We start from the raw sequence: 21,561 nt of genomic DNA on the forward strand, positions 1-21,561 counted from the left end.
GAAGACCTCCCTTTGCCTTTTCATAGGTTTCTTTTAAGATTGGGTATCAATACTTCCCTGTTTCTTGCAGTAATTTTACCAGACACCACTAAGCTCTTCCTACCACAATGCTCACTGCAGACAGATGAAGCAGGATTCTTGCAGAGATGCAGCAGGGCCTTGCTGGCATTCTGTCAAACAAGGATGCTCAGAACACAGAAAGCCTACTACTGTCAAGTGCTCTGGCAGCTGACATTCACAGGGCTATTTCCCAGGATCATTAAGGAAAGAGTACTACCAAGGAAGTCAGAACTGAGCTCCCACAAAGGTACAGAAATTCACCCATAGAAGCAGGGTAAAGGGACAAAAACGTGGCCATTAGTTTTCAAGTTCTCCTTACTCCATTCCCCAAAATGAACATTACGGTTGTCTTTGGCTGCTTATGGTACAGATTGCACAAGCTGTAATGCTCATTGGCTTCTACTGCAAATATAATCCACATATGCCTCAGCTCAAAGTATTTGTTGAGCAGTACAGACCACGGATAGCTTCTTCCTAGGCTCAAAGTATTTACTTTGTACTTGCAGCACTTGCTCCAGTATCACCAATTACTCGGGTTAATCACCACCTCACATGAGGAGGCTAGCACCCAGTCTCCCTAGATTTTAGACAAACTTCACAAGGTAAACTCATTGGCAAGTTTATTCCACACATATGTGACCTGGGGGAAAAAAAAAACCTGAAACAACAGTCCCTCACTTAGGTATTGTTTCAAACAAAGTTATATTGTCGAGCAAGAACACAGGGCTAACAGCTTTTTGGACAGCATTGTCAACCTCAACTTTACTATGCCCATTTGTAGCAAATCACTGGTCAGGTAAAGCTTCTTCAATATTTGTTATCTAAAACAAAAATAGCAGTAGGAGAAGAGTGGTTAAAATTAGCTGATTATTCCTATCGCGTTATGTTCCAGGTATGTGTTGCTTAGCACCACCAGCAGAACAGCACAACTGCACTTTGTACATAGAGAATTAATTTCCATATCTGTAACCAGATTTGGTTACAAAGCTTTGTGAAACTTTTACATGTTGCCCAGTGCCTAGGTAGCAATGCCAACAGAAAAGTGAAACAAACTACCTGGATTCCAGTTGTGACACACAGGTGTTAACCTCTTATATTAAGGGAACAGTTTTAAGTGAAGTCACAGGTGATAGTACAAACATTTTCCTCTGGAAACCCAGGCAATGCCTCTTACCTCGACAGTACTCCATGAGGATGAGCACCTCCCATACGTTAGCACTTAGTGAGTTGACAGCACAGTCCAAATAGCTCACAATGTTCTTGTGCCCAGATAACTCTTTCTGAAAAAGAAAATGCACATTACACTTCAGTAGCGAGAAAATGAAGAGCGACTTTCAGTTGCCACTGCAGCAGTGGAAGAAATTCCTTTTGCCTGGGAACCAGACATACTGAGCAAAGGGAATAGATGCATTTGATTTGAGGTATCGAATACATATCTAACGCCAGCATTGGTTTCTGTAAGCACTGCTGTAAAGTGAGGACCACAGGATGAGAAGCAAGGTGTTTAGAAACATTGGAGCAGCATTTGATGCGTGCACAGCTTACCATAATGGTGATCTCTCTCTTGCAGACGTTGAGGTCTGGCACATTATTCACACACATGCGCTTCAGCGCGCAGCGGGACCCGCTGGCGGTGCGCACCAGAAACACGGTTGAGAAGCCGCCTGGAGAACACAAGGGCAAAAAGAAACAGCGACTTGAGTTTCTCGGTGTTCCTCTAGTCAACATCACTACATTCTAAGGATGAGTAACAAAGACTACGTTGGTCATTGAGTGACTAATAACAAACACTTCAGAAGTTAAATATCTGTTACCTCAACCCACTACTTTTAAACCAAGTATGTGACAAAACCATTGAAGTCTCACTATTTTTTTACCACATCACATCAAAGTATTAGAAAAGCGTTTTCACATTCAAATGAATTCATAAAGCACAGAACAACTACATACTGAGGTATCAACCCTGAAGTACTTAGAGCAATTCAAAAACCTGAATCAAGTGAAGGTACATTAATTCCCTAAACCCACACTCTAATATATAAAAAATTAAATATTTAGAAAAAGCACTGAGAGACACTGAAGAAGTCGTGTGACTTTTCAGGTTGGCCTCAATAGCCTCCCTGGAGCCCCAGATAGCACAAGCAACCAGCTCTAGAGAAGTGTTTTTATTTAAATCACACTGAATGTGCATCGTAGATTAAGCATTTTCTAACAGCCACTCCCACCAGGAGCATTCCTAGTCCAACAGTGGCATGAACTGGGAACCACACAGTCGAGCTCCCTTACCAGCATGAGGGATTATTTCTCTCTTCACTGGTAGAGAAGAATCAAGGAGGCAGGAAACACACACACAAGTGAAACTACACAGAAAGTACTTCCCTATGCTCAGGAAACCAAAGTAAAACCCAGCACTGCTGTTTTAGCTGCCTCCTGTTAGTCCTGCCTGCTGCTCAAGGAGGCCACACTGGCATCACCTCGAGGCTCACGTGCACATCTTTACCACGGTTACAGGAAATCCACCTCACGGGAGAGCTCATGCAAATCCCTGCTTTCCTTAACTGCTGGCTCATCAAAAGCCAACCAGCACCACAGGAACTCTGCATGAGGGCAGGAGCTCAGGTATACCAGTGTGACACAAATATGTAAATTAAAACTATTAACTATCAGATAATCAGGCAGCCAATTGAAACGCACACGTTTCATGATACCCAGCAGCATCTGCAAGCCACGTTTATTAAGCATAATGCACCTCATTTGATGCAAGTCTCATGTGCTTGAGCAAACAAGCACATAAAGCCACTCAAGAAGATAAGTTTTATTAAAGAATTTATCTTCAGGATTAAGTATTTATTATTTTTTAACGTGATTCTCATTTAGTCAAACGACATGCTAGGCTGTCAAAGCAGAATTACTGCCAAGTTTAATTCAACAGCTTCACCCTAGTTAACACAGGGCCTTCCTAAAAATCCACAGGACACCGACTCTTAACAGCTCAAGTTCTTAATGTTGAACTCCAGCTGGGACTGAAATGATCCAAGAGTGCTCCAACCTGGGGAATTCTGCCAGAGTGATGTGCAGACCATAGCAGAAGAGTTTTTTTACTATCCTCACAATAAAACTACCTGGTTTTTAAGCACCACTATTTGACCAAAAAAGATAAAGCAGTAGTCAGGTAAAGCAAAAGGTTCGTGATTAGAAAGCAATAATCACATCTTGACTTTTTAACCAGTTTTATAGCCTAGAAATTCTCTCTGAGCAGCAGGAGGATGAAACAGAACTCCAGCTTTCAAGTTTCCCGGAGACAGCTGTTCCAATGTACACAGCCTGAGCAGATATGTCTAGGTGGAAACCTTCAGTGGAAAGCAGCAAAAAGCCCCAAAATCCTCAGCCAAGTGCTGCTCCTGCCATTAGGTGGCGATATCAGGCAGCAGTTGAATCCCGGGGCCTGAAAAAGCAGACCTGGTCCTGTTTTGGCAAGAAGCACATCCCTGACCTTGAATGGGTTTCCATCAGTAAATACCACCGCTATAAAAATCCTTTCCTCCCAGAATCAAGGGGCCCAACCCTGAGCAAGACCCGACTCGGTAAACTGTCCTGAGCTCATGGGTTTTCTCACTGCTCTCCTTCCCGTTCTCTCCCCCATCCCGCTGGACTGCGCGGGGCTCAGTTGCTGTCTGGTGTTCAACACAAAAAAGAAGCTTCATCTCTTTCGGTCTTCTATTTCCACCAAAGTCACTCGAAGTTGAAACCCTCCAAAGGACAGCCACATTGCACTTTTCCCTGGAATGCTTAGTAAGAAGCCTTTCTACAGCATCTATAGTTATATGAGCCAATAGATACTTAGCAGAATTAAACTCCTTAAAAAGCCTGCATTTTTCTTACCTTTCTTTCCGTCACCTTAACTATGCACATTTGGAATCTCATTATCAGCTTACCAGCAATGATTTGGGCTTTTTTTTCTGGGCTAGTTATTTTGTTTGCTTTTAATGAAATTCTACATCAGCCACATGCGTTTGGTTTTTTCCTATGTGTATTTAAGGTCAACCTTGACTAATTTCACAGGCCTCAACATGCCATTTACACTTTATCATGTTACATTCCTGAAACACCAACCAGGAAACAGTGGAGCTGTCAGAATTCTAAGCACCCAATTTGCTTACTCAGGTAGAACAAAATAAGGCTGAAAAATCTCCCATCAACTTTACCATCTTTCAGACTGCCAAGAGCCATTTTCTGAATAAAGTTACACATATTACCTATATAGAGACAATGCCATTTTTTAAATCATACAGATTTTTTTTTTTTGAACATATAAAAGCACCAAATGATGTTTCTCCAAGTAGTAAATCCCTTGACTATTTATTCAAATCTCAGACAAACAGTACAGAACTTCTGGCAGAGAAGGATTTTAACTCTATAGTAACACACAGCAATCACTAATCACACCTGTAAAAGCTGAACCAGGAATGGCAGCTACTACACTATAAATGGTTCCTTACTAATCCATTGAAACTTGGCTATTTTGGAGAGGTGACTGAGTTTTTAGCACCCATTTCCATTCAGCCAAATAAACACTCAAAAATGTTTTGATAAACTAATGATTATATAAAAGTGTATTTTCAGATACAGTATTTACATCTTGTTTCTTCTGTATATTTCAAAACCTGAAATGAATGAAGAAATAAATGTGTAAACCAACAGATCCTAGTCGTTCCCGTGTGCCTACGCAATGTGGACAGTTAGGTATTTAGCAACTTCCTCAACAACTCACTCTAATCTTGGGCTCAGGAGGACAGTTTTTGAAGACACAAAGCCTTGGAGCTGTGAGCCCCAAGAGCAGCTCCAAGGCCAACATGACTGCCTCCATTACTGCACAGCTCCACAAGTTCCACACTGGCTTTACAGTCCCTGTGGAAAGCTGATCTTAATAAAGTTCAGTGTAAAGCTGTTGTTAACAAAGCCCAACAACAACAGCCAAAAAGGACAGTTTATTTCTAATTTGAAGCCGGCTGCCAAGACAGGCTCTCAGCTTCACGTGACCCTGGTCAGGAGACAGCCTTGTGTCCCTCTCCACACAGCCAGAGGAACAGGTTCAAGTGCAATTATTTCCCTGGGAGCTGTCTACCCACACATACCCTGCTAACCCTCCTTTTCCCCAGTTTTGCAGCAAGACAGCTATCCATCCACATGCTATTTTTCTTTAAAATACCAGGTCTGGCTTTTTGGCATTCCAGATACTCTCCCACACCATAATAATTTCAGTACATTCATCTGTGTTCTGAATAAACTTCTGCACTTAATAACACTTACACTGCTAACTTACTCTGAGAATCACTTGATGCCTGGGTCACTTGTACACGTCTGCTCCCTGTGAATTCCAGAGACAGATCTTCAAGATCAGGCTGACCTGCAGCCAAAGCCGACCCACCTCCCAGAACTGCAAAGTCTTCCAAGAACTGCAGTTGCAAACCCAATGCCCTAGAGAGAACCACTTGATGGACTATGAATCCACTCAAAATACAGAATAAGATCTGTTCAAGCACAAACACCTTGAAACGGGCTCCCAGCAATATGAACAAATAAAACCTTACTGAAAGTCCTAATGATGGAGAGCAGCAACACTTTATCAAATTTTTTAAGTATCGGGGGGGGGGGGGGAAGGGGCACAAAACAAAAACCAAACCAAACAAACTAATCACAAAAATAACCCCAAACATCCCCTCTCCCCCCTAACTGTGACCTCTATAGCTTATGTGGCACTCAGACACAAAGATACCAGTGTCCAAAAGCAAAGAACATAAAGAAGAAATTCCAAAAAGAACTAGCCCATCTCCACAAAAAAAGCACAACCTCACGAAAAATAGCTCTTCATTTCCCATCCGCTTTTGTATGGAGCACTGGCAAAGGCCCTTTTTCAACTTGCACCAAATAATATATCTATGTGCTGTTTTACCAGGAATTTGGAGTCAACTTTCTGCCACAGTTGCAGGCAAACCCATGCCAAGGGCTGTTCCCTGCAGCTCAGTCTTGATCCCATCTTCACGCTGTGTGTAACACACACCGGCATTCTGGCTCTCAAGAGTCCTTCCATGACCCTCATACGCTGCTACGGTGCCACAGAGCCCCCTGCTCCATCCTGCTGCTCCCTTTCTCTTGTGGTGCACTGCTCCAACATCCGTAACTCTGTGTGTCCATCGGCATCCTATTGGGATGGTTCCACTTGTACGATCCTCAGAACCTCCCTCCTCTCCACAAGGACAGCAGTCCTTCCCCCCAGAGGAACTGTCTTCTGTCAGGCAGCATCGATGCTGCATCGCAGGCACATTTAGGAGTGGCAGACTAAAAGCATACACAAGAAATATCTGAGTTTTGCATAGAAAATATTAATTTCATTCTTGAAGTTTTCTATCTGTTTTTGATAGCAAAACATTTAAAAACGCACAGAATTCAAACATTTGAATTTCTTATCAGTTTCCAAACACCGTGTGATTGTCGCAGGAGTATCTTTTAATAGAAACTTAAAATGCCTTTTTCAAGCCTTACGAAAAATTTTTGATGAAACGTTTAGGTTATATCACACGTTCCATCAGAGAAGGAAGTCACAGTTCTGTCTTCCCATTCCTGAAGCACCTCTGCATGAGAAGATATGGGGATATCCCATTACTAGAAGTCTGTTTTCCAGCAGTGCAACACAAACTCCTGCATCAGCTAGTGGGTATCTTATAGCACACATCAGCTTCCAGACCGTGGGCTGAGGAGCATCCAGTGTTCACCATCCCAGAACACTGCCACACTCTGCTGGCTCCAACACTGCTGCCTCAGTGCCCCAGCCGCTGCCAGCCCTGAGCATTCCAGACCTCAGGAAGGTGCCACATGTGACCTGGCCCCTCGCCCTGCTGTGTGGCTGCCAAGCCATAACACCTGTGTGTGTGTGTGCTCACTGCCTGGAAAGCAATGGAAATCGGCCTTCTTGCTGAATTAAGGCAGCGTTATCTAACGCCAAACATATATACACATCCACCTTTTGTACATTTACATCTATGCTTTTGTGTGTGTGCACATGGGCATGGGCATTTTTAGTGAAGCTTACCCCACGAGCGTCAGTCGTGAACACGAGGCTCTGAGACACAGCTCCACCCGGAAGGATACTCGACAGATGTTGCTCCCGAGCTCAAGAGCCCAGCATTCCCCAAAACAAGAACAGAAATAGCTCCCTACTTCCAAAACATTCCATTCCTACACACACATTTCAGAGTTCAGAATTTCTCCACTTTATTTTAAGCATGCAGACAATGCATTCCAAGGGACATACCACTGCTCCCTTTCCCACTGCCCACACAAATTCTCACCATGTAACAAGCTGCCTATCAGGGCTAGTTTAGACAAGTAGCACTGTTTCTCTGAAATCGGCATCCGCTCCTACAGCAGCACTGGGAAAAAACCAGCTGTGAATCACATCCCAGCAGGACATCACCGCGCAGCCACAGCAGGCAGGTCTGCCACGCACACCTCTGCTAATGGTACTGGTACCCTGCCACAGGCACATATGCTTGGATTCCAGTTCTCCCAGCATCAGCTGCAGGCCAACATCACGAAAAAGCTCTGACAGAAGCATCAGAGACTGCCTGGGCATCCAAGACACTTAAGTTACTGAGTGAGCTGGGAAAACTGAACTAAGGTCTGCTATCGACTTCTGTGAAAAGTTTCTGTATTTATTAACGCCCATGCAACAGACATGCCCAAGGGCCAAACTTGAGATGCTTACGATTTGGCCAAGTGAAGAGCGAAAGGAACAGAGCTCGGGTGTCTTGCAGTACAGCCCACCATCACCACACCCTGCTTCTCCGTGTCCAGGTGACTCGACAGCCACTTTTGGCTAATGCTTCCATGGCACCTTCTGCCTGACAGCCTCGGCTACTTGAGAAACACCCATTTCTTAAAGCAGATACATTTCCTCACACACTTGCAATTCCTGCAGTAATCTAAGTTTAAGGAAGATGAAAACAGATAGACTAAAAAGCTCATTTAATGCATGCTCAAAAACACCCAAAACCTAAAAAAACCCAAACAAAACAAAACAACAAAAAAACAACACACCCCACCAAGCATTTGCTACACCCTGCAAGAAATACATCTTATGCACCCACGACAAAACATCTGGAAAAAGACCAAAAACCTCTCTGTGTTTCCATCTTCAATCAAGCTGCTTAACAGTTAGTCACAACCACTGTACTCTTTGATGTATTACATCATCACCGCCTCTTTTTGTTCACTGGAAAAAAATAACCTAATGCATTTACCTCTACAACTATATTTAACAGAAGCTCGTATTTAAGTTAAGTAATACTTCCTTTCTATCTATAAGGAAAGGACCAGAGAATACAACCAGCAGATCATCAACAGTTCAATTTATTGACTGTGAAAAATATTGTTAACCTCTATTTACTCCTCTGTGCTTTTCACACAATAGCTTTTCAATTTACCCAAAACATTGACAAGACACCTACAAAGAGCATCCACTAGCACAGTTTACAAAAAAATATCCCAAAACCTGAAAACTTCGAACAGCAGTTTTATCTTCTACATGTCTTTGTTCACTGAACTCATCTCCAGCAGTAGTTTGGTAGTTTCTGACCTGAAAACAGAGTGAGCTGAAAAACCACAACAATGACACGATCTGTGCACACAGGCTCGACAAGCACAGAGTTCGCCATTCTACAACGGTGAGGTTAAGAGGATAAATTCATTTCGGTTAACAGATTAATTTCAAATGTCATTCGCTACTTTTTTCTATAAAGCTTGATTTTAGGTCCAGTAGAGTCAAAAAATCAAATATAGTTACAAATTAGTTAAATCACTAGGCAGATATTATATAGCCAATATAAAAATACCATGACTTTTTTGGAACCGAACTTAATTGTCATACCATACAGTTACCAACCAGTTAAGAAAACAAACACCTTATCTTTACCAAACTCTTCCTTGCTCTCTAGTAGGTCTTTCATCTTCCTTGAAATTACTGCTTTAACTGATCTCAGTGTGGAAGGCCAGGAATGCAAAGCAAAGCAGGGCTCTCTAACCTACCCCACGAGGAACCGCACTGAATGCCCCCCGAGCCGTCGTGGCACGGGAATGAGGCCCCGCACACAGTGCCCAGCGGCTGCTGCATGGCATCCTGGACCAGCACCACTCCCGGCTGCTACACAAAGACAAGAGCCACCAGGCCCTGCAGACACAAACCACGCCGTCCGTAACGCCAGCGGCACTTCAGACTGAGGCAGATGGCACGGGAAGATTCTCTGGTTTCCTCCTTTTCTAAGGCAGCTTACACATATAAATTAGTAAGAGGAAGGAAGAGCCTACAGTCTCACCCACCTTCACATCTGTGCACAATTCACTGACCATTTCATCTGGGAGCAGGACTAGAATCAGACTGACTGACTGGAATTAGTACTGTAACACCCAACATGAATAATTAAGAAAGATTTTCATTATCTTAACTCATAGTCTTTATCTGGGGGCAAATACTGGTGTATGTCTAAACACTGGCATACCCAAGGAGCACGCAGATACGGATTTACCTAGCATAAGAACAACAGGGGACCAGTAAACTTTAAGAGTACAGTATCTGAGATCCAACCTGCTTACACAAATAAATAGAATTGTAAGCCATTTTAGACAATAATACTGCCTTGGCATCTGTATGGGGACAGGCAGTTCCTGAACCTCTATCTGGTACATGGTGAATAAATTTGAATGCTTCAAATTGCATATAAAGCATCTCTCAAGACTTTGCAGCACTTTGGTGCTTGGTATTCCAAAGTTCACACTGTAACATTTAAGAGTTTTAAAAGATACACTGGAATTTCCTAACAGTCTAAGCAGCTTGATAATTTTAAATAAACAAGCTACGCTGCAATGGCAACAGGACTCCAAATAGCCGAGTCAAGATGATCAAAATCATTTACTATCTCTCATACACCTCCCATGTTTCAAGGAGCCACTCAACAGTGGTAACTCAGAACAAGGCAGTTATTTATCAAACAGACTGATCTGGAAATTTGTGGGTTTGGGGAAGTCTCAGAAAATAAAAGTCTTAGGACCCAACCACCGTCTAAACTCAAAGATGTCCTTGAGCAAAAGCCTCTTCTTAAAATGCAACTATACAATCTGATAGTCAGTTTAACAAAACAGCAAGTCATAATAAAAGCATATAATTTTTAATGGATAAATCAAATATTTGAAGGAAGCACAAAGCTGGGAGAATAATACTGTAAAGTCGCACCAAGATGGAAGGAACTTGAAGACTACAAGACTAAACCAAGTAAAATGCAGCACACTGCTTCCTTTTGAGTTGCCAAAACAACAAACTCGCTTTCCCATCTTCAGATTGCCTAAGAAGACTCTGGAGAGCCCCTTCTGGGATCAAATACTCCTCCGGTTGCTTCCACAAGTCCTCATGAAGTAAAAGCCAAGTGATAATGCATCTAAATTCACAACAAGTTGAAGGTCTCAACTCTACAGATGCAGACTGTGCTACTGAGCTCTACAGAGACACAGCAAAGCTCAAAGGATGCAATTATTTCACTTGTTTTTCTCCAAACTATTTCTTTTCCTGCACATCACACACAAACCAGAACTGATCCCATGTCTAATGCTGACACACTAAATTTCATTCACTCTTCCTATTCTAGTCTCATGAACACACAATGCATTCAGGTCAGGTTCTTGTACATAAATATCAGCAGAGTAGAATTTAGTGCCTTACATTCTTTAATGATCTATTTGCTCTGCACCACTTTCATAGTTATATGCAAGTTAATTATCCAGAACAAGAAAAAAAACTGGTTTAGCAACAATTTCTCTAAATAAAAGCACACTCACAGTTTTTCAACCTGCAAGAATTGCAAAGGAACATAAGAAAATGTCATATTAATCACTGACTTCCAAAGCTATTTTTTGTTCCATAAGAAGCAAAACGCTGCAACAATTACTCATTACAACTGCGACTGAAAGACAAGATGCACAGATAAAAATCTGTGAGAGTAACAATCAGCCAGAGTAACAAATTTTAAAAAATTAGTCAGTTTAACAGAACTGAAATAAACCAGGGATTGGACCATGCCAATGTTTTGGTACATAATTGGTAGAGACTTGCCTATTGAAGTTTCTAGGCACAAGAGGAACAAATCCACCCATTAAAATAACATGCAAGTTTGGAAGGAAACCCAACTACACATGACTGAATAAAATCCTAGCTTGCTTTGTGTGTGGCAATTAAGGCACAGCACGGTACAGAAGGGATGAGGAAGAACCCATCACAGAGCCAGGATGTACCAAACTCTACCTGCGTCTCTTGTACAGACTCATGACTCGGAGCAAATCCCTTCATCTTTGCTTCTCCATCTGTGGAGCAATGAATCTCCCAAGAGTGATGTGATGTTCTTCACAGCAATACCAGCTTTGACACCTCCTGAAGAGCTCAGAGATGCTCACTGTCACTTGAGTCTCTATAATCATTTCTTCAGTACTTTCACCACTAGCCTCAGAAGCAAAGCAGACCTAATGACCGGCAAGGCTAAGGGAAGCCTCTTCTGCCTTCACAGGGAGAACACTCCGAGTCTGCCAATATTCAGTTCCACTAGAAAAGAGTGCTTTAACACCTGATGCTCAAGGACAAAGCAGCATATTTTCCCGCTATCCAACCAAAATAAGCATTTCCCCATTTCATTGAGACAGTCCCCCAGGATCAAAGCTAGGGTTTTTTTATTTCCAGTTGGCAGCCTTCACTTTTCTATTTTCCTCCACCCTGCCTCTGTTCAGAGACCCAGTTTCACAGATGAACCCACCCATATCTGAGACGTCTCACTGGAAAAAAGTAAGCAACCTAGAGAAGCGTGAGCAAGGAACATGTGAATACGGAAAGGAAGGCAAAAGTTCCTACCTTCTTAACCAGGAGACAAACACTGAAAGGGACTGAAATCCATTCCCAAGACAACCAGGATAGCAGGAGAAGAGGAATTCATGCTCCTTTCTTGCCAGCAGCTAGACAATGATGCAGAGGAAGAAACTCTCTCCTTGGAGGAGAGCAGGGGTTTCCCGATCACCGCATGTCTCCATCCACTGGAGGAGAAAACGCAGGACAAGCCGTTTCTGCCGCAGCACAGCCGAGATGGCGTGACCTGCACGGGTGCGCTGCTGCTTGGCACCACCGGGACCTGCCAAGTGCCCTCACACTGCCAGCTCCAGGCATCACCAATAGGCAAATAGCCCACACACATCAGGAAGCAGCTGTTCATCCAGCACATTAACAGTTTTTAAACTAAGCCTATGAACACAAATGAGGAAAACCTTCCATTTCATAACGGATGCTTGCAAATCTAACAGTTTCTTAGGAAAAGGACAGCATCTGAAGCAATCAAGCTACAATCAGGCAAGTGACTGACCCTAGCTGTGTTCTGAGTTACTCCCCAAGCTGTCACCCAACCCTCACATTGCCCTTTGGCAGGCACAGAGCATTCATAGTGTCACTTAACACAGCTCAGCTTACAAACACCAATTCCTTCGACTGCCACAGCATGCTCAGCTGGGATATTACAGAGGCAAAAAATAGCTACAGCAAGTAAAATATAGCACAAGGTTAAGGAATTGGGAGAATGAAGACAAACAAAACACTGTAAACCAAAGCAATGCCAGAGATAGGCGGCACAACCTGAGCACCTCCAACACCTCCCCCCTGAACCAGAGGTGACATCTGTTCAGCTGCAAGTGAGACACCCATCAAATGTGCAGATCTACAGAGCAAACCAGCATCTACAGCTGGAAAGGCAGCTGAGCTCACACCGTTAATATGCTTATGCAATACAACATGCTGATTCTTCCCTGCTGCAAAAGTCAAGCAGGCCAGTGACTGCGCTGTTCCCTAGACACTGAGCCCCATCCCTGGTGTTAATTCCAGTTCTCCACACACAGAACCACTGGAGAAGCCCTTCCCCTGGGTAACATACGGGTTACTGACTGACAGCTCTGCTACTACACTAACAATGGCCCAGAGAAACACATACCCTCTTCCCACAATTACTGGTTCCTAGTTAATGCATGTCTGAAAAGGAATTCTGTGGCTTTTATCCAACAATTTTTCTTTTCCATGCTGACATGCAAAACACTGAGATTCAATTAAAAAAAAATCAGTTAAACCAGTAAAGCACTCCAAAAAAACTTTAAGATCCTGCACAGCTTCTTTTAAAGCTATGCCATCTCCTTCTCAGACACAGCTAATATAACCTCCATTCTTCCATGCTGCCTTACCCTGTGAGAGTGTACAAGAGCTTTTTCCTGCAACACACCAGCACACAAACCCTCCCCTTATGACTACTGTAACATTAGCATACTTCACCAAAATGCATCTGCAAGGAAAAAGGCAAGTAGATGGCACATGCATTGGCACATCTGTCTTTCCTCAAAATTTGGCAAAAGAAAGATGGCTTGAGTTTGTGTGTGATATTAACATGATACTGCTACAAATCAAGTTCCTTCTCCTGTAACCATCTGACTCCTGGCCACTAGCCTGAAAACTTAGCTCAGAATTACTAGACTCCCAAGTACTTCCCCTTTATTTAACTACTTCTGGCCACACAAAAATTAAAGGGATAACATCCTCAAAAAAGGATAAACTGTGTGCAGTTAGCAGAGGTGCAACACAACCCGTCCACATACACACAACGCAGGAAGGAGTGTCCGCAGGGCATGCAAGGACTAATAACTGCATAATCAAAGAGCATTAGACCACGTGTCCTAAGAGCTGAACTTGGCCCTAGCTGTACAATAGATGCCTTTGTCAGCCTACAGATGTTTCCCAACCTGTTTCATTTCTCGACCAATGTCCCAGAGGCACACAGGAGCTCTGGAAACCACAGCAAGAGCGACTGTTCTGCCCCAGTACCACCACAGTGGCCAGCACACCAGATGTGTGACTGACTGAACTGAGTTAGAGCTTTCATTCTGTGTGCCACGTTATATGAAAGTAGACATTTACCTGCATACTGCTGGAAGACAAGGATCACATACAAATCCCCAAACTGCTTTTGGTTTGCCTGCTCCTTACACAGAACAGCTACGTGCTGCGCTAGCCAAACAACGCTCCTGTTTCATGCTGTGAGCTGCCTTCCTGAGGCTCAGGAAGTCCCAAGAAAATCCCCACATACGACAGCACAGGCTCCCCATCTTTCACCACCCACAAATCAAAAGCTGGTCTAGGATCTCAGCACCTGCCAGTCTGCAGATACACTTGATGTAAGGCAGCCGTGACTATTTTGGGGAGTGTAGAAGAGCTTTGCGTGTATTGTATTATACTTTCAGCCAAAACAGAAGTCAGTCTCAAGTACTCACTCTGCTTTTTCTCCCTTCTATCTTGAACTGGAACAAACCGTATCTGCTACTTCAATATTAGCAAAGCAAAACTGTTTGAGACAGAACAACAGGCTTGACCTTTACAGTCATGTGCAAACAGATTCAGAAATGTTACACTCTGGAAAAAAATGGACGTGACCAAACCCAACTCAAATTCCACAAGTTAGCTTTCCAGACAGCCTTCCAGCTCATAATCCACCTAAACAACTGAACCAGATTACAACTGAAAATAAAACAGCAGCTTTCACAGAGCAGCAAGTCACATGCAATAACCCACTTAATGAAGACCTGTACTGTGCCTGTCACCTCGTCTCATAGGAGAAGACTCGCACACCACAGCCACAACAGCAGCAACGCTGCACTAGGTATATTCATAACATCTGCCACAGAAATAAGCTCTCCCAGAGTTAAAATCTGCAGCCACACCGACACTGAAACACTTGGAAGTACTAAAGTTCACAGATCCATAACAATGGTACGTCTCCAGAACAAAGGACAACAAACAAGCCCCACCTTGACAGGAGATGAAGCAGTGTCAGCTATACAGCAGCCTACTTCCAAATTTACAGCAGGTGCTGGAGCCGCAAATCCTCACAACACCTCACTCTGGGGACCAAAAATGATGGTATGAGAGGTTAACTGAGGTGGGGGTTAACAAAAGCAAAGACAATCTTATGCACAACACAAAGTTTGTTTATCTGGATTACAAACTGAACTGCTATTGCTGAGACATAAGGTAGAAAAAAACAAAAACCATAACAGAACATTCAAGACTACCCTAATTTCAAGAGAGGTTTGGAAGAATTTAAATAAACAGCATGACCATTTACAAACGCACAGCACAAGAGCTCAAAACAGGATTTGGTTTCCTCTCCATTAAGGTGACATTCTTCTTAGGCCTTGACTAGAACAGTATGAATGTAAGAGGCAAACCAAATCATAAGAGTTGCCAAATACTTGCAAAAATTACACACAATTAAAGTAGGACAGCAGAACTCGCAAGAAGCTCATCCATCACTGGTGTAAGAGACTGGAGGAATGGCTGACTGGCTCAAAATACCCAGGTGGGAAGTGTGGGGGATAACAGGGTGACCTCTGCAAAACTGGGGCAGCCAGTGCTCTCCCCCTGCCCCTTTGAGACTCTGTCAGCCTCTGGTCCACACTATAATGGCAGGGACTGACCCAGGGCCGGCCCCAAAATGGCAGGGACTGACCCAGGGCCTGTGTTAATCCAGAGCTGTTGAAAGGTTTTGTCCAGGAGGAAGTCAAGCTGACCCCCAGAGTGGGTAAATGGGGAGAAAGCCACTGACCCTCTCTGGGTTAATGACCAGTTTGTTATCAAACCTCCTGAGAATTTGGTTGCTTCTCTGCACACCACCCATAAGGAATCAAGCTACCTTCCCCTAAACCTGTCAAGCAGGCTGGGGCTTTATAACTGGTTTGCCAGTAATGACTCCAAGAGGTTGCACTGTAAGAAAAATTATAAAAGAGAGCATACCATTTCCAGTTTTATCAAGCTTTTTTTTTTACTTTCTTTTCCGATTGAGAGGCCCCATTTCACAGAAATCTACGCTTGAACCACCATATTTACTAATCAAAGCAAACATTCTATTCTACAAACATGAACTAATGAACTATTAAGTACCTAATGAAGCACTGAACAAATGAACTTTACACCACTTGAGTGGCTTTTTCCCTGCCTCTCTAGTCCTAGACACAAGGTCACTTAGAAAAGCAACGGCCTCCTAAGCTACAGCAGCAGAGGCTCAACACCACAGAGCTCCAGGCTCACCGCTTTATCAGCACAGATGATAAAAAATAAACCACTGTACCTGCTATCACACAGCTTCTGTCCACATATACCAGGGCAAAGGAGAGTCACAACATAAGACCAGTACCCTGCCATGTTCACAGTTTCCTGTCCAGAGCTGAAGAACTGCTTTACATCCCCTCTGGATACCCCTGAGAGCAAGGGGCACACAGAACTACCCACTTCTCTCTTGAAGGTGCCTGACATCTCACCTCCACACTCCTGAGCAATCCACTGGCTGGAGAGAGTCTCAGCTGCTGTGGGGGGACATTACACAGCACTGCTCTATTTCTGTAAGATGCAACATCATATGCCCCACGACTCCATTAACCAATTCTGAATGAAAACAAAAAACAGATGATGACCATCCTTGCCCATTCACGATCAGCTTCCAAACCAAGCCAGCTGAGTTTGAGAGGGAAGTCGGAGAATCTGCTGCCTTTTTTTAAAACAGCTGTAATTGCCTCTTCCTTGCTTCATCTGCTCTTGTTAAAAACACACCCATATACTCAATTACAACACTTCCCATAACCTCTTTGGTCTGCTCGTGGTACAAAGACAACTTAGAACCTCACAAAATCTTTATTTATTCAGTTTAAACATCTCAAACCCTGCCAAGCAGTCAAGACAGTAAGACAAACAAGCATCTTCTGATGCCCACCTTTAAAGTAGGCAGAAAAAACACTTTTACTGCAGTTATTAAGCAAAAAGGACTTAGTGAAGTCCAAGTCAAGACAAACAACTACGTAAGTAGTATCACTGTGTCAAGCCACAACTTTCTACGTCCTGCCCATGTAACACAAAAATATTTTGAGAAATTGCTAATTTTCACTTTTCTTCTCACTCTTCACAACATAAACTGTTCTGCACTGACATTTGAGATAAATTTTAAAGCACGTTTCATACCTGGCCACTTCCAGTTCACTGCAATTTCTGAACTGTAAAATCTTTTTCAATACTGGAGTTCCCCATGCACCACCTGTAACTTTCAAGAGAGAAAACGCCCCCGTATTTTTATTAGACTTCCCTTTCCAAACTTCAGCTGCATTGCAAATACTCTGGTTCAACAAAAAGACAGAAAGACAAGGGCTTCCCTCTGTATCAGTCATTCATTCCACATCTTTCTACCTTGCCCTCAAAATGGACAGAAATTAATTTTCACAATCAAACTTGAAACCCAATTAACTGCATCTTTCCCATCTCTGAGAAATAAGAAGTAAAAACACATAGCTCTATCCAACAACCTACTGACCACTAGGTTATGGAGGCCAAGAAGTCACCACAGAAGAGGTGTGTTTCGAACAAAAGAAACCATCTAGCAGCCTAATAACTACAGCTCTTCACCTTCACACCTTCTTAAGTCAAAAAGATGCATTTCCTTTAGACAGCATTATACTTTATTCAAAACAACTGGATTATAATGCTCCACACTTCTGCCTCTAGAACACTGCAATAAAACCATTTTGTCAAAGACTGCAGAAAAACACCTTGAGGGCAACACCTGTATCAACATAAGAAATGTACCCAAAGATCCATCACTGCAGCCCAGGAAAGTCATTACAATCCCAGTTTTTTGGTATCACTACTGCCTTGCTAACACTACTCAGAGCAAAACCTGCAAAGAGGGTGGGGGTTTAACAGCTTGCATAAAACAGACACATAATGCTATTAACTCTAATAGCCAATAAAAATACAATATGCTACACCTCTGCTAACAGAACACTGAGCTATTAACAAATCTATTTAAGAGGAGATATACAGAACAGACTGTATATCTCCTCTAAAATAGATTTGTTAAGTTCTTTAGATTCATTAACTTAATCTATCATTAATGCTTCATAACACAAGCTCTAACTTTGATATTAGCATCTTAAATGCTATTTCATCAGCACTGAGTAACAGGAACTACCTGACAATTTTACAAGCCTCAGTTAAACTGGTTTCAGAAACGGAAAGAAAAAAATGCCTTGTGCAAAGAGGACAGGGGAAAAAAAAAGTTCTCTCCTCTCCCCTCCCAAGAGAAAGATTATTAAGCAGAGGATTTGTAGAAGTGTTCAGCACTAATTACAGGTAGCAATATGACTAATGTAACAGCAGTAACACACAATTCTTACTATTAATTGTTACTGAGACAAGGGATTGCTTGTCATCAGTTATTCCTGGATAAAAAGCTATCTCTTGATCCATAAACCCTCGTGTCAGTTGGGAGCACCCAAGTGCTGCCTGGACACTCAGCCACAGTGCCCTTTTCCCTCCGGTGGTGGGGGGCACATACACACGCTGTTACAGCCCAGCTGCTTCCCCGACACTCAGAGGAGCCGTGAGAGACTGGCCCGCCCTCCCTCATGTCCCTGTTTTCCCAAGCCTGCACCTCCATCACCTGCTCCAGGCCCCTTTGGGTCCTCCCTACGGACCCGCCCCAGGGGTAGCTTGGAGACTTCTCTCAAGATGCGGCAGTTTTGCACTGCCCCAGCCTTTATCAGTTCTCGCCCTAAGCATCCATATTCAAGAGGCTACATAAAAGCTGAAGAAAAGAAAGCAACAGAAAACATCTTTCAGACTCGAAAGTAAGAAGTTAATTCACACACCAGTCACATGTTAAAATTTGGACTTCCCCTGCCCCCAAGCCCTTAAGGGCTATCAATTTGCTTCTGCTAGCTACAGAAAGGAAAAAAAACAAACTGTAGTGACTCTAAACACAGAACATTTTGAGAAAACTTTTAATGATGTGCTATACTAAACAAAGCACTATGCAATTTCTCACCTTTCAACTACATATGTTCTCTGTGTTACCTCCTCAATTAGTTCAAGAGCCTATTGTTTGGTTTGGGATTTTTTAAAATTTTTTTTTTATTTTAAAGTCTCTATCTTGCCATCAGCCCTGCCAAGACATGACCTTCTGTCAGACCATAATGACTTGGAAGCAGCTCCCAGCAAGGACCAGCCAGACTTTAGGCAATCAGGTATGCAGTTGGCTAATTCCTGACACCATCTTCACACCCCAAATACAAAATACTGCATCCTAAATACTGAGTACCAAATCCCCTTTTCTATGAAAATCATCTCTAGACAGCTATGAAAATGTAAGAGCCACTTACATGTTCCCATTTCAATTAGTAATATATTCTGCATGCACTTGTTAAAACCGTATCTTAAATCTCCAAGAAATGCACATGATCAGTGAAAGTTTACTAGTATATTTATGCATAAACATACTTACGCATAGGCTAAGCAACACATAGACAAAAGTCATAGAGATTAATTATTTTACCCACAACATCCAAAGCAGTGTGTTGTAAACATTCAGCAACTGTGAAATACAGAGGACTAGCCCTGAGCTCAGTGACCTGGGAAGCGAATTACACCTTAGACATCACATCAATTACCAGCTCTGGGAGATGAACACCACACTGTTTCACTCGCACAGAGCAAAACTCAAAAATGGCTATTTTGATTGTGTCCCAGGCCAGCACCAAGTGAAGAAACACAGCTAAGAAATCCAGCCAGCCCCTATGGCTACAAAAATTCACACAACTCTTCCTTGGGTCCCAGTGGAAGTCCGACAACACAAAGTGCAAGTTCACCACAAGAAGCACAAGCCGAGCACCCTTGCAGCGACGGGAGGCTCTACAGCACAACCTGCCAGCACTGCACCTCCACTCGTGACCGTGACACCAATCTGCTGCCTTACACCAAGGAAGACCACGAATTTTATTCTGTCGGGTTTGTTTTCGTTTTGTTTTCTTTCAGACTAGGGAGCAAAAGCAAAAGACGCAGGCTGACAGAGGCGCGGGTGACACCCCACCCCCGCCTCACTCACCCAAGGCAGCGAGCCGGGGAACTCCGAGCGCCCAAACGAGCCCCCGGCCCAGGGAGCGGCCGAAGCAGCACAGCCCAAAGCCCCGCACCCGGCTCATCGCGGGCGAGCGACTCCGCGGGGCCGGGAGGGCCCGCACCCGGCCCGTCCCCACTGCCCCTGGCCCGTTCTTACCTTCGGCAAGCGGCTCCTCGGGGGTCACCTGGTACCGCCCCACCGCCAGCGCCCTGCCCAGGGCCACGCCGCTCCCGGAGCCACCGCACGCCGTCCCGCCGCCGCCGCCGCTCCCCTCGGACTTGGGCATGCGGGAAAACTTCTTCATGGCGAGCGGAGCCCCAGGAAGAACCGGGGAGGAACCGGACGCAAGCGGCGGCGAGGGGGTGCCCCGCTTCACATGCCGGCCGCGGAACCCGCTTCTCCTCACCCGCCGCCGGCTCCTGAAGGGGGGGGGAGGAGGAGGAGGGGAGAGGAGGGAGGAGCAGCAGCCACAGCACCGGGCGGCCGGGGCGGCTGAGGGGACGCCGCGCGCTGTGCCGGGAGCGGCCGCCCCGCCGGCGCGCGGCCTCACGGCGCAAGCGCGACCCCGCCCCTCGCACAAGCGCCCGCCCGGCCGGAAGTGCGGCCGGCCCTGCACGTGCGGCGGGAGCGAGGCGCGGCGCGAGACCGCCCCTCCCTCGGGGGGCGCCCCCGCGGTTTCCCGCCCTTGGGGCGCCGCGCGCTGCCTGAGGGGAAATGGCGGGAGGTGGTGAAGGGGACGTGCCCGGGGGAACACGCAGTCGTAGATCTCCCCTCAGTCTGGTCCCTCGCTGCCCTCACGGCGCCGATCGTGCTCCACCGACCCTGCCCGCACGCCCTCGGGAAGGAGTCTGCGGGGAGCAAAGCGGTGTGGGGACAGTGTAGTAATGATCGCGATGGTAAAAATGGCTCCGCACGCCCAGGGCTGTGGAGCGTCTTGGGTCTGTGGAGTGCTTCCAGAAGGGAAACCTCAGGGGAGTGGTGGAGTCTCCTTCTCTCCAGACATTCCAAACTCACCTGGATGCTTCCTGCGTCACCTGCTCGAGGTGACCCTGCCCTGGCAGGGGGGTTTGACTGGATGATCTCCAGAGGTGCCTCACAAACCTAACCCAAAAATCTGTTTATCTGGGAAATACGTGTGAAAAGCACTGATGACGAGTATGAATTCCAGTGGTGTGTCTCCACGTATACTCTACGCAGAGGTTTGAAGGTGACTGAAAAGAAGGGGTAAAATGATAGGTCTGAACAGAAAACCATCAGTAGTGCAACTTAAAATGTACATTTCCCCACTGCTGAAGTGTACTGGCCATGTACATCCCTACAGACATTGACAAAACAAACCAGGGAATTTGCCAGCCCTGATTTACAGTGCCCAGGCCGATTTCACACCTTGGGAGTCCCCTCCATGGCAAATAAAAGATGATTTTTGTGGGGTTTTTTTCCTCCTTAC

General features: G+C 44.6%; 1 protein-coding gene across 3 annotated transcripts in view; it reads right to left on the reverse strand.

The window, feature by feature from the left end:
* The window catches only part of BMP2K (BMP2 inducible kinase), a 50,005-nt gene extending 29,365 nt beyond the window's left edge, over positions 1–20,640 (reverse strand). For 2 of the 3 annotated variants that reach the window (XM_040065296.2, XM_040065295.2), the window contains exons 1-3: positions 20,271–20,640; positions 1,606–1,724; positions 1,235–1,340 (exon numbers count right to left, since the gene is read on the reverse strand). In XM_040065296.2, the coding sequence (XP_039921230.1) occupies positions 1,235–1,340; positions 1,606–1,724; positions 20,271–20,418 (373 nt within the window). In that variant the 5' untranslated portion in view covers positions 20,419–20,640. Of the gene's footprint in view, positions 1–1,234; positions 1,341–1,605; positions 1,725–12,004; positions 12,128–20,270 lie in introns of those variants that run through there. The other variant, XM_040065297.1, reaches the window with a different exon arrangement.
* Positions 20,641–21,561: the final 921 nt, after the last annotated feature.

The sequence above is a fragment of the Hirundo rustica genome, chromosome 5, assembly GCF_015227805.2.
Source record: "Hirundo rustica isolate bHirRus1 chromosome 5, bHirRus1.pri.v3, whole genome shotgun sequence".
Taxonomy (NCBI): Eukaryota; Metazoa; Chordata; class Aves; order Passeriformes; family Hirundinidae; genus Hirundo; species Hirundo rustica.